This window comes from Mytilus edulis, chromosome 4 (assembly GCF_963676685.1).
Source record: "Mytilus edulis chromosome 4, xbMytEdul2.2, whole genome shotgun sequence".
In the NCBI taxonomy this organism is placed as follows: Eukaryota; Metazoa; Mollusca; class Bivalvia; order Mytilida; family Mytilidae; genus Mytilus; species Mytilus edulis.
In genome coordinates this window covers 60,072,116-60,086,536 of record NC_092347.1, presented here as the reverse complement: position 1 = coordinate 60,086,536, position 14,421 = coordinate 60,072,116, and the positions used below count along the sequence as shown (strand labels likewise).

Genomic DNA, 14,421 nt, shown 5'->3' with positions numbered 1-14,421 from the left:
CCTAACTGATTCATTTTTTGTCAAATCAAACTAAGTTTAATTTTGGACCCTTTGGACCTTAATGTAGACCAATTTGAAAACGGGACCAAAAGTTAAGAATCTACATACACAGTCATGACAGTTAGATTCGGCATATCAAAGAACCCCAATTATTCAATTTTGATGAAATCAAACAAAGTTTAATTTTGGACCCTTTGGGCCCCTTATTCTGTTGGGACCAAAACTCCCAAAATCAATACCAACCTTCCTTTTATGGTCATAAACCTTGTGTTTAAATTTCATAGATTTCTATTTACTTATACTAACGTTATGGTGCGAAAACCAAGAAAAATGCTTATTTGGGTCCCTTTTTGGCCCCTAATTCCTAAACTGTTGGGACCTAAACTCCCAAAATCAATACCAACCTTCCTTTTGTAGTCATTAACATTGTGTTTAAATTTCATTGATTTATATTTACTTAAACTAAAGTTATTGTGCGAAAACCAAGAATAATGCTTATTTGGGCCCTTTTTTGGCCCCTAATTCCTAAACTGTTGAAACCAAAACTCCCAAAATCAATCCCAATCGTTCTTTTGTGGTCATAAACCTTGTGTCAAAATTTCATAGATTTCTATTAACTTAAACTAAAGTTATAGTGCGAAAACCAAGAAAATGCTTATTTGGGCCCTTTTTGGCCCCTAATTCCTAAAATGTTGGGACCAAAACTCCCAAAATCAATACCAACCTTCCTTTTGTGGTCATAAACCTTGTGTTAAAATTTCATAGATTTCCATTCACTTTTACTAAAGTTAGAGTGCGAAAACTAAAAGTATTCGGACGACGACGACGACGCCAACGTGATAGCAATATACGACGAAAAATTTTTCAAATTTTGCGGTCGTATAAAAACTTATTGATTATTAGATGAAAAATAATCACACAGAAAGATTAGAGCAAAATTTTATAAATAAAGTGATTTTTCTGCAATGTTGATGTACAGCAATGTTCTGTCCAGGCAGATATGACAAGACTACAGTTCTTCTAATACTTTTCTTGACCCTGCAGTGCTTAAAATGGCACTGAGTGCATTAAAAGATAATACAGTGTGTTATTTCAGATGTTCATATGAACTGTTGATAACTTTTGTTAACATTAAGATCACTGCTGAGAAGAAAATCAATATAACACTAAATTACACAATTATTGATCGACTAGGATCTATCCTGTACCTGAATTTGACTTATCAAACCATGTAATTGCGTTGTTTATCATACATGACTACAAATATTTATGAACTGGACGTTGTTAATTCAAATTTATGATAAATTTATAATATAGAATTTTGATCAGATTCATCTTAACAAACAAAATCAGTCTTTAATTTTCATATTTAAAAAAAAATAATCAGTTATGTCTGTAAATTGGTATTTGAACTGGAAAATTAAGCCTATGACAATCAACAGCTGGGTGTCAATATCTGGGTACTAATGTCACTAAATAATAATTTATTTTAATTTTACTCTGAATTATTAAAAAAATGACAAATACATATACAGAAGCCCTCTTATGGGGCAGACTGAAGAAATTGGTCAGCTGTTCATTTGAATTCTTTTGTTTTACAAGTTGCATTCCAAAAATTACAAACTGCTCAATTATAAAATATCTTTAGACATAAGATGGAGCAGATGCACCAGACATGGACATATCGTCGCTGTTATGCAAAAACCTCGTATCTCAATTTTTTGTGGAAATCTTTTTATTGATTATTTAGAATTAAATATGTATGTTCCACTGTATGCGAAAATATCTGATCTTCTAACCAATCATTAACCTGAATTCTGACATGGGACGAAAAAGTGTAGTCGGATTGGTGAGACATTTTGTTGTTCGAAAATATCGTATCTCAAAAGAAAAACACACGGCACGGCAGCTGACATCGTAACAGCTACAGTTTACTGAATCAATTTTAGGTTCTCAAAGCTAATAAAGCTTAGAAATAATGTGAAAAGCTTTCAAAATACAATATAGGTGCAAACATTTTTGCTAGCTTGGTAATTTATTGGTTAGAAGATCAGATATTTTCGCATACAGTGGAACATACACATTTAATTCTAAATAATCGATAAAAAGATTTCAGTTTTTACTGCCTGGTGTAAAATAATCAAAACCTTAGATACGAGGTTTTTGTATAACAGCGACGATATATACATGTATAGCTTTTCAGCACTAGTTCAAAGGAACTAGAAGAATATTCTCTTAAAATGACTTAATTTGGACTCTTTAACTCTATAAATAGACTGTGGTATCAATGTGTTATGTATATGTGTGTAAATTGATTATATTTTATAAATGATTATTTATATAAAGTGTAAATAATTAAACACCTAGCCTGCCATAAAGCTTGTATTTCTGAATATTGAGGGATTGTTTCTATATATGATGGTATAATTCTCTCCAAACAAATGGCTATCCCTTACAAATTCTTGCGACTTAAAACATTTCTGGGGAGGACAGTGTAGAGAAATCTATATGGCTACTTGGAGGTAAATTGAAGTGGTCTTAATCATCAGTCAATTGAATTTTTCAAGTATGTCTGAATAGGTATAGTCTGTGAAGGCCTGAAGTTCTGCAAAGGGTTTGTAAAATCAAAACAAGTGAAACTGCGAGCTGCTGCTCACTGATGATACCCCCCTGCAAGTGGATAATATTAATTGTGTAAAAATATGCAAGTGTTCGGTAAACATGAAGTTGTCGAGTGATGAATCTGAAAACGCATCACACGGTATAGCTGACTTATATTAACCCTTAAACCAAATTTCAGAAATCCTTGTATTGTAGTTCCTGAGAACTAGAGGCTCTAAAGAGCCTGTGTCGCTCACCTTGGTCTATGTGCATAATTAACAAAGGATACAAATGGATTCATGACAAAATTGTATTTTGGTGATGGTGATGTGTTTGAAGTTCTTACTTTACTGAACGATTTTGCTTCTTACAATTATATCTATAATGAACTTTGCCCATTAGTAACAGAGAACTATATTTGGTAAAAATTTACATATATTTACCAAATTAATGAAAATTGTTAAAAATTGACTATAAAGGGCAATAACTCTTTAAGGGGTCAATTGACCATTTAGGTCATGTTGATTTATTTGTAGATCTTACTTTGCTGAACATTATTGCTGTTTACAGTTTATCGCTATCTATAATAGTATTCAAGATAACCAAAAACGGCAAAATTTCTTTCAAAATTACCAATTGGAGGGCAGCAACCCAACAACCAGTTGTCCAATTCATCTGAAAAAATCAGGGCAGATAGATATTGACTTGATTAACAATTTAACTTCTTGTCAGATTTGCTCTAGATGCTTTGAATTCATAGTTATAAGCCAAAAACTGCATTTTACCCCTATGTTCTATTTTTAGCTGTGGCGGCCATCTTGGTTGAATGGCCAGGTCATCGGACACATTTTTCAAACTAGATACCCCAAAGATGATTGTGGCCTAGTAGTTTCAGTGGAGATTTTGTAAAAGATTACTTAGATTTATGAAAAATGGTTAAAGATTGACTATAAAGGGCAATAACTCCTAAAGGGGTCAACTGACCATTTTGGTCATGTTGACTAATTTGTAGATCTTACTTTGCTGAACATTATTGCTGTTTACAATTTATCTCTATCTATAATAATATTCAAGATAATAACCAAAAACAGCAAAATTTCCTCAAAATTACCAATTCAGGGGCAGCAACCCAACAACCGATTGACCGATTCATCTGAAAATTTCAGGGCAGATAGATCTTGACCTGATAAACATTTTTATCCCCATGTCAGATTTCCTCAAAATGCTTTGGTTTTTGAGTTATAAGCCAAAAACTGCATTTTACCCCTATGTTCTATTTTTAGCCGTGGCGGCCATCTTGGTTGGTTGACCGGGTCACGCCACACATTTTTTAAACTAGATACCCCAATGATGATTGTGGCCAAGTTTGGTTTGATTTGGCCCAGTAGTTTCAGAGGAGAAGATTTTTGTAAAAGTTAACGACGACGGACGACGGACGACGACGGACGACGACGGACGACGGACGCCAGGTGAGCTAAAAATGTGACGAAAAATTTTCAACTTGGCTATAACGTGTAAAATCAAACAAGTGTTCGGTAAACAGGAAGTTGTTGAGTGATGAATCTGAAAACACATCACACGGTATAGCTGACTTATATCAAGCCTGAAACCAAATTTCAGAAATCCTGGTAGTGTAGTTCCTGAGAAAAATGTGACGAACAATATTCATGAGACGGACGGACTAACAGACTGATGGACTGACGAAAGGACAGACAGAAGTAAAACAGTATACCCCCCTTTTTTTCAAAGCGGGGGTATAATGAAATAGGCACAAATTTCTGCAGAATAACTTCCCTGGACAGTTGGATTTCTGGAAAAGTAAAGACACCAATTAATAAGGTTCTAAATTTCTCAATTTCAATTCATTGTTGAATTTGGCAACACAGTTAAAAAAAGATTCAATAGATCAGACTTGCTGGAATGTTTAATTGTGTTATTGGAGATGCAGACATAAGTGTTTATACAAAATAATGTAAGCAAATTCTGTACAATTTTGTACAATACCAACAAGGTGTTATTTTATGGCCTCTTTTTTTAAAAGGCTAATCAGTTACTCACAAGTGACTTAATTGCATAAAAATTTCCTTGGTAAACAATGTGGGAAACACTCTCTCAAAATTGTGTGTACGGCACCATCTAAGAACCACATCGTCTGACCAGCCATAAAAGGTCCACAGATTACTAGTACAAGAATATCAGCGACAAGAATACAAGTCTATGACTATCTTTCATCACTTTTTATCCTATATATCGTATACCAATATACAAACCTGGTATTCTGCTTTATTTATATCTATTGGACTAATGACTGTAAAAGCTTTCTTAGTTTTATGGTTGAATGACCAAGGTTTGTCCATCTCAGCCTTTAGCCAATATCGTATACTGCCATGTTTTCCCTCAAATGATGTTGCAATACCTCTGAAAAAAAATCAGCATCACATAAATATTTCAACCAAAGACGTATATATGGAAGTGTTTAACGACCTTGACTGGCTATACAGCCCTCGCACGGTCGGCTCGGTACCCGAAGACGTTTGGTGATCTTTAACATATTTTGATGCCGTGGGTCAGGAACAGGTAGTGGAGGTTGCAATATGTAGGCCGCCATCTTGGTTTTGGTGAGTTGTTTTTGGTTTGTTGACTATTTTGTTGTTTATTCTTCACTAACGGCTGCTTTCAGGGCCAGTTTGGTCAGCTTGCTAGCCTCGATGATGGAGTACTGGTAGATGATCTCGGACGTAGTTCGAAAGATGACAGGAAGCGTTATCAGGACCAAAGCCGTGAGGCAGTGAAACGTAGGTCTTATCGCCCAACAGCCTAGGATACAGCCCTCTGACGTTAATCGGCATAACACTCCCCATGATACAATGGTTTTGGAGTGCATGTTAACGCAGGTACGCCAACTACTACGTCTATCTGTATGGCATGGATTGGTTTCTGTCATCTTAAGTAGTAAGTCGTTGATATCTAACTGTAAACCCTCATCGAAGATAGCGGGTAAAGGAGAGCTGGTCCAGCACGTCCGTTCAGCTGTAATGACTTAGACGTGACTGAATGATGTGATTGAATTGATGTGTTCGAATGAACGACAGATTACAATGATATGATCCCAAAGACGTAAAAGTATGCATACTGTACTTAGTCTTTTAAAATTTATTATTAATCAGATAACCATAATCATGTACAAAGTGTAAATGTATGTGATAACTGCTGATTTATTCATTTCCATATGCATTGTCACCAATTTTCATGGATGGAGGAAAAATAGTACTTAGGTCGATATTTGATTTCCTTGTCTTTCATCATGTTCATACACACAAATCTAACTAAATTTGGTTGCCCACAAGTAATAATCAATCCACAGTAAATAAAAAGAACCATATAAAGTATTTTCTGTATAACATACATGTGTTAAAGTTGTACCTACATTTTCTACTCTACATGTAAGTTAAGAATTAATTAAAAACATACAATTAAAGCTTCAAGTAGAGTAAATCTTTAAAAATTTATAATAAATGCAATTCCAGCTTCAAATAATATCAGCAAAATCAAAATGCATGTTTTTTTCATTAATTAAAAAATATTGTGTTATTTAAAATCCAGTTTCATTTATCCTGTGCTCCCACTTTTCAAAACCCTGGATCTGCATCTGATCAGTACAAAACAAAAACTTAAAGTATGCAGGAAATAAATATACAGTGTATAGAATAAGTATGGGTTTTGCTTATTGTTAAAGGCTTACAGCGATTTATTGTAATTAATTTCTACGCCATTTGGCAATCATACCATATCTTCTATCTTTTTTTTTTACCAATTATGGCAATCTCCTATATATCAACACTAGCATACAGACTTTGTACAAGCTTAAGGGGTGTAACAGGTATAAATGCATGTAGTTAACAATCAAAATTTAGATTTAACATACCCCATTTGTAAATCAAAGGAGAAACTGAACTCATGTCTTCCTTCAGTTAATGTATCTCTTCCTTCTGATACTTCTACAAAATATCATTTCATATGTAAAAAAAATTTGTAAAAATTAAATCTACAATCAATTAAGACAATGACTTTATACAGATACTTTATAATTTAAAATTATAACACATACTGCAGAAATTGACGATGTTTTAATTACCGGTATTCATAATGAGAATAATGCAACTGGGTGATTAAGCAATATTAAGGACTTGCATTCTAATACAATGTAATAGCTGATATACATTTATATGTACATGTATATTGGTATTCAGATTTTTCTTAAATTCCAATAATTAAACTCACATAATTGCATGAATAAATGCATGCAATAATTTCTGAATTTACAATACTCAATATTATATTTTGTTTTCATGTTATGAATGTTGATGTAAAAAATGTACATGATAAACAAATTATATCATACTAGAACTTAAAACTTCAATTTTCAGACACATAACCCTTGAAACCACTTTTAGAATATTACTCATTAAAGCATTGTCATGCAGGAATTACAATTATTGAATCTATATTGTCACAGTACAACAGACCAATCACCATCACATGAATCCTCTGAAAACAGAAATTGTCATTTTGTACTATTTCAAACCCCAATCCCCAATGTTTAAAAGAATTTCTTGGTCTTTAAAGTATACATAATGAATTCATCATCATACATTGAAAAGTAAGCGGATAAAAACAATATTTAAGGTTAAAATAAAGACAGTAACAAGCGACAATATATCATAAATAATTGTACAACATTGTTTTTCAATATTTCTATTAATATCATCAATGGAAGGAATTATTTTAAAGCATGCAATTAATGATTTTTCATATAACTTAACCCTGTCGCTGACGAATGCCGGTTTTATAGCGATTCATGCTTTAGACAGTTGACGATGTGTCCCGGTTTACGAGATCGGAATACTTCTTTTACATTGTCAGCTGAAAACATTGCAAACACAAGTTATCTTTCTTTGATAAATACCCTGATAAAAGTGTAAACAACACCTTTCCATTTGTTGAAAACCATGTCAAAATCAGATGAAATTTAAGGAATTTACGAGTATTTGAAATAATGGAATAATTTATTTGAAAGAATATGGAAGAATTAAAGCCAGACACTGAGACTAGTATCCTTTTTAGACATGAAATGCTGTTTTGAGTACAAAACGCTTTGAATGGACATCGTCCAATGTAAGCAACTTGTCCAGCCTCTAAATTTTCCAAACTTTTGCAATTTTGGGTTAATAAAAAATTATGATTTTGGGCCAAAAAGTAGAATTTTGAGAATTTCCTCTAGGTAAACATGATAAAGCAGAAAATACATAATTTTTTTTTTTAAAGAAATATCATGATTATAAAAATATTAACAAAACTGTACATGACTTGGTAGGTGAACGAAATAAAGACAAAAATAACTAGACAAGTTTTTTTTTATCATGTTAATATTTATTATAAAGAACTCCCACTTGAGTCATAGTAGCCAGGGGAGCCTTTGTCTCAGTGTAGACTCAACACTGTACATTGTATCAGCGCGTGGCGCAAAAACTAGTAAATTACAAATGTAGCATCATTAGCAATGTACGGGAAAATGCACAAATGTGAAGTTGTCCAACACCTTTAGGAATTTTGTACAACCAACCAAATTACTGGCCAACAGAGAACATTAGGTGTTGAGGTAAAACATAATTGACATGTTTTGCAGTAATATTTTGAGTTTATAGATGTTGGTTTGAAGAGAAGTCTTTTTCTTGGTAGTCGGTAAAAGTGGTAACCCGAACCCGGACCCGAACCGGAATTTGCCGGAAATTTGCCGAACCGGAAATCTATTTTACGAATTTTATGCTCTTTGCGTTTCGATTTTTTCTACTAACTTTTATGCATTTGATGTATAATTAAATTCTATCTCATGTGTGAAAAGATTTTTGTCAAAACATCACTAACAAAGATAAAATTAAGGTTTCTTCATTTCCACCTCGGTAAAAGTGGTAACCCGAACCTGAAAGTTTTTCTTTAACCAAACCTTCTCTACCTAAGTGTTTTAAATTCGCTTTATTATTTTATGTCCTGAATGTAATAATCTTCCATATTTTACTTCAAATTGTTTTTACAACTTTGCCGAAAACTTTTTATCGTGGAAATTGGAAATTAAACAAAATTGTTCACCCGAACCCAAAACAGTTCCGGAACGGAAACGATCACTGTCCGGAGTTTGCCCCAAAGGGAGGCAACTCCATTTTGATTTGAATTTTGGGGCGATTATGATTCTACTCGTTAACTCGGCCTATGCCGAATTCGGACCATAACTTCGGCCTATGTTGATTATTGTGTTTTCTGAATTATTATTTCTTTTTTTCTGTATAGCTTTTCTGTTTTGTTTTGCCATAGTGACACTATACAAATCCTTGAACATATTAACAAAATAAATAAAAGACCCCCCCCCCCCCCCCGAAACCGTAACTATCTGCTTGTTTATGTCATAAATGTATAATATTCAATATGTTTGTGTGTGTTTATTTTGATATTTAAGTGTGATTCCTCAAATTTTTATGTTTATAGCGAGGTAAAGTTCGGAGATTACAGATGAAATATTTAAGTAAAATTTAAATCGGACAGTCCTTTAGCAATTGAAAAAAATATATATAAATCACAAACACAAACAAATACACCAAACGAATTGATAACAACTGTCATATTCTTGATTTGGTACAAGCATTTCCTATGTGGAAAATGGTAAATTTATCCTGCTTGTATTACTAGCTAAGCCTCTTACTTGTATACGAGAGTCATATAGAATTCCATTATATTAACAACAATTTTTTAGCAAAACAAACACATGATAGCGATGATAAAACACAAAAGCACAATATCACGTACATCAGTTGATAAACAGTAAGTAACAAAACACTACATTTCAAGACCCCCAAGAGTAACAGAGGATTGGAGAGATGGTATTCATTGGTAGATACCTCCACGAAAACCATAGTCAAAGTGGAGCGTCCGTTTTGCTGTGCGGGATGCACGAGTACGTATCCACGTCCACTCAGAATTGGGACGTTAAATTAGATGCCCCGTGTACAGAGAATTCCGTGCTCTTTGTACGTTAATAACCCTTGTAACAATTATTTGAGGGGTCAACAGATGGCATGTGGCAAAGATAAATTTCCGTCTCTATCCAATCTGCTATTCCTGTGGCAGTCGAAATGTCTACGACCTTCATCCAGGACGGCCTCTGATGCAAAACTTACATGTACATGTACCTTCTGTATCTATTATTTTTTTTGTTGAACTTTTTGTCGTCATGAACATATATATAATAAAAAGAAAATGTGGTACGAGTGTTAATGAGACAACTCTTCACAGTGGCGTAGCTTGCATGTATGCTCAGATGCTCAAGCATCCACATCATTTTGATCAACAACAAAAAAGATTAAAAAAAAATGTGTTCGTAGGAGTTAAACTCGTATGTATCCAAATGTAACAAGAATGGAAATATGAGGATAACGTCCAATCATTTCTAAAGCAGTATGCGCGGTCTTTTATGTATGATCAATTAGTTTATGTAAACAAGATGTATCAATCGCAGAAAAGTGATCTGACTTTCTGACTTTTTTGGTGAAAAGTCTATGTCGTCAGCTACGGCAAGCCCAGACAGAGGATGATGACAGGCAGACCAGCGGAGATGTCTCATCTGAAATTTGGCCAAGCGGAGAGATGGCTTCTACATCTGACGTAGCAACGTTACTAACAACTAAACCACCATTTATATCCTGATATTGTTTTCTCTGACATGAAAGACGACGTAATAAAAACGTGAATTTATAATAGAGTGTAATCATTCATGGGCTTATATATACCCCGCGTTTCCATCTAGATACAAATAATAATTTTTCAATAAAAGAAGAGCCAATGCTCCCCATATTGCATTTTTTTTTATCTATCCAAGAAGCAAGGCCAATAACTAAAAATAATATCTAAAGAGAAATAAAAGCTTCAGAGCAAATGCAATGGGATTTCTATTATAATTTTTATTTCAAAGGGGCATAACCGGTTAAAAATATTTGATCAGGACTTATTTTTGATAGTGTCAAAGTCATTGCTGATGATTTAAGTTTCTTAAAAATCTGGCAAAAATTATACACATGCGAGTGTCAACAAGACCGAACAGACGGAGGGACGGACGCCCGATATTTCCATGTCCCCTACAACGCGTTAAGCGAAAGATTAATCACTATGTTCCGAAGTTCCGGCATATACAGATGTACCGCTGTAATGGGTCCGTTTTTGAGATGTCAAATATAAGATTTGGTGGAAACTTTTAAATCAAATATTTATCATGTTTATGAATTGAATGATGGTAGTTTTGAGAAAACAATAAAATTATGTTGGAAATATATATTCTATAGTTGTAACTATTTTCATGATACCAATAAAAAAATTGAATTTTAATTTAAGATTTCAAAAGGTGACCACCCCCTAATAAATTCCTGGATCCGCCCCTGGTGGGTATTTTGAAATTACATAAAAAATCTAACAAGTGTCGGATTCTGGGGGAGTACACGTGCAAATAGAAAATGTCCGAAAAAAATATATAATTTTCTGCATAAAAAGATTTTCAAAATTTTTTCTACGCCACTGCTTCAGAAGAGACCAAATGACACCGAAACTAACACTTATAGGTTACTGTACGGTCTTTAACAGTGAGCTATGTCCATACCGCTATTAATTAAGCCCTGAAAGACAAATGTAGCACAATTCAACAAGTCAACTGATGGCCTTATTTAGGTACACAAAAAATAAATAACGATAGGCAAATATGTAACAGCAACAAACGACATCCACTGGATTGCAGGCTCATAATTTTGGTTAGGCCTAGGCATATACAGAATATGGCGATGTTAAACATGTTAACTGTACAACATAAGAGCAGGCTAAAAAATCAGTTTGAAAGGCTCAACTCATCAGGTGGATACAAATAGAAATAAATTTTACACAAAGTGAACGTGGAAGGGTCCTTGTACATCTCGAAAACAAACAGACACTAAATAGTAAATACAGATCAGGGAGTAAAGTACTGAAAGCTAGCTAAAAGCTATTAAAGACTAATAAATAATCATGCATCTAAGACTAAGTTATTATTTATAACACATCCAACATCCGAAGGATTTAGTGTGAAGATCATAAACAGTGGAATTTTGCTAATGATGTTATAACTTTGTGGGCATATATTTTTATCTCGATGATTTAATATGTTCTGACAAATTTAGGACAGTTTTATTTCCGAAAAAAATGATGGTTCGAAATATTAAATCGAAGATAATGAATGAAGCAGAAACAACGCAACTCAACAGATATCCTTCTCTAAACGTCTATTACAGTTACAGATATCTGTCTATACAGTTGCCCATATATATCTTCGCGATTTTTTGAAATGATAATTTCTCCATTTAGCGGTTGACCTACGAAAAGAAGCTTTGTATTTCAGTTTCAAACTTAGTTATACTTTAAATAAGACACGAAATACCGAAGAATAATACAGATCATCATTCAAAAAGTTTACACTTGGAAAAAACACAAAGAGATTACAAAGCATAAATCACACGCTGATAATTACAAACAAGCGTTGCGATTTAAAAAAAAACAAACAAAAAAAACCGCAGAAGATTATAAATATACAAGTAAGAGGATATGGTAGAATTGCCAATGAGAAGACAATAACATTCTTATAAAAAAATCTTTATTGCAAAATTACACCCATACGGGTCAAGCAATACATCAAACATTTTTATCGATTAGTATCGAATATCAATGCGTCGAAAGGTTGTCTACCAAAATGTCACAATGTAAGCGTTTTCATTTTTTCTTACAATTATTAAAAGGACAAGTTGTTACTATTAAATCTTCAAAAAAAAAGTAAAAACAACATAAGTATTTTGAAAAACATCACTATAAAATCAAATTCCTTTGTAAAAGGAACATGTTGATGTTAATAAAGTAAAGCAGAGAAATCTAAAAATCATCAAAATGAAGCGGTCGCATGGTGGTCTACCAATATGTCACAGCATCGCTAATTTGACGTTTTTGAAGTTCACTAAGTAAGGCGACGTATGTTCGCGTTAATGTGTTTGTACCATATTTATTTTACTAAGAGAATATATATAAATATGAATTTATTTTTATTTGATTTCACCTCGTTGAAATGCGTTTCTCTTTTTAATATACCATGATATTTCAATAAAATCTGATTTGGAGTACATTTTGATGAGACAGCAACTTAACAACAAATATTTATCATATTTACAAAAATCTTCCGGAGACCAAAGAGGTGAATAATATTCGAATCAATTAGAATAAATTAACGCAAACTTCGGCACAACAGCAATGAATCAAATTCGGAGATTTTTTTTTATATACTATTAAAAAAACCGAGTGGTCTCCCTTTCGGGTTCGGTTTTCCACCTATTCGCTTAGAAATGAAATAAATCGTTACGTTTTATACAGCTTGGAAAAATCTTTGTGTTTTTTATATAAAAGATGATTTACTTCAAACGAAGTCTGAGTGTCCATTCAAGAATTCATATATTACAGAGATATAAAGAAAAATAGCTTGCCGAGTTCGGGTTACCACTTTTACCAAGGTGGAAATTAATAAACCTTAAATTTTTGTTTGTTAGTGATGTTTGGACAAAAATCTTTTCATACATGAGATAGAATTAAATTATACATCAAATGCATAAACGTTAGTAGAAAAAATCGAAACGCAAAGATCATAATATATGTAAAATAGAATTCCGGTTTGGCAAATTTCCGGCAAATTCCGGTTCGGGTCCGGGTTCGGGTTACCACTTTTACCGACCACCCTTTTTCTTGCAGACTTTTAACTACTGTACATGCAGAGAATCTTGACAAACAAGGCAATGTTTCAGTGAGCCTATACAAGTTATTGGTCAGGCCTCATTTATATACAAATGTAGCTATTTCTACACTGGTAGTGCCCATAGTAGGGGTACCAACGACCTGACCTGTCTATGAAAATAGTTTAATCAGCTGTTCATTTGTGTTAATGTTTACCGACAAGAAAATTACCTCCTCCAAACAGAACTTGTCTTTTAAAGAAATATTCCACTTCTGCATTGTAATGTTCAGTGTAAGAACCAAGACGACTGCCTGTACTTCTTGATTCAGTCCAGTGTACCTTTGCTACCCCTCGCATAAAAATGCGCAGAGATCTCATTTTCATGTCGCCCTTCAGATCGACGACGACTTTCCCACATACTTTTTCGCCTGGGTGGAAAACAGATTTGTTTCCCGCAAGTATGATTTCAAAACATTTTAGTTTTCCCATTTTAACGCTATATAGGATCGTCTACAAAGATAAATGTAAGTATTTGTCCCGGAGTTTGTTTGTCGAGCGACATTTTGTTTTCCCCAATCACTGCAACCGGAAGTAAAACAGATGCTGGAAAATGACCCATAAAGATAATTGCGCGGGAAAATTTAAATTGATCAATGTTGATTTTAATATTTATTATCGATGACATCGATGTCAGACTGCGTGCTCAGACATATGTTATACAATATGTTTTCAATTTGTCAGTATAATAGGTAAAAAGTTATCTCACTGTATATTAAGTTATAAACATTGTAAATAATTTATAAGAAAATAGCAGGAACATATATATTATGTTAGATATACTGTTCCCAGGAAAATAGTAAACACTTTGAGAAGTAAATATACGGCTTTTCAAGTTGAAATTAAGACCCCTCTGCTATGTATACAACTGAACTCATGAATTCAACATGGAATCAAGGAAATTATGGGTAGGTATACGTTATAAT

General features: G+C 33.4%; 1 protein-coding gene across 1 annotated transcript in view; it reads right to left on the bottom strand.

Moving 5' to 3' along the window:
- Positions 1-14,035, bottom strand: part of LOC139521937 (arrestin domain-containing protein 3-like) — a 33,304-nt gene extending 19,269 nt beyond the window's left edge. Inside the window, exons 1-3 of the mRNA XM_071315700.1 lie at positions 13,669-14,035; positions 6,527-6,599; positions 4,872-5,019 (exon numbers count right to left, since the gene is read on the bottom strand). Coding sequence (XP_071171801.1) covers positions 4,872-5,019; positions 6,527-6,599; positions 13,669-13,927 — 480 coding nt within the window. The 5' untranslated portion in view covers positions 13,928-14,035. The remainder of the gene's footprint in view (positions 1-4,871; positions 5,020-6,526; positions 6,600-13,668) is intronic.
- Positions 14,036-14,421: the final 386 nt, after the last annotated feature.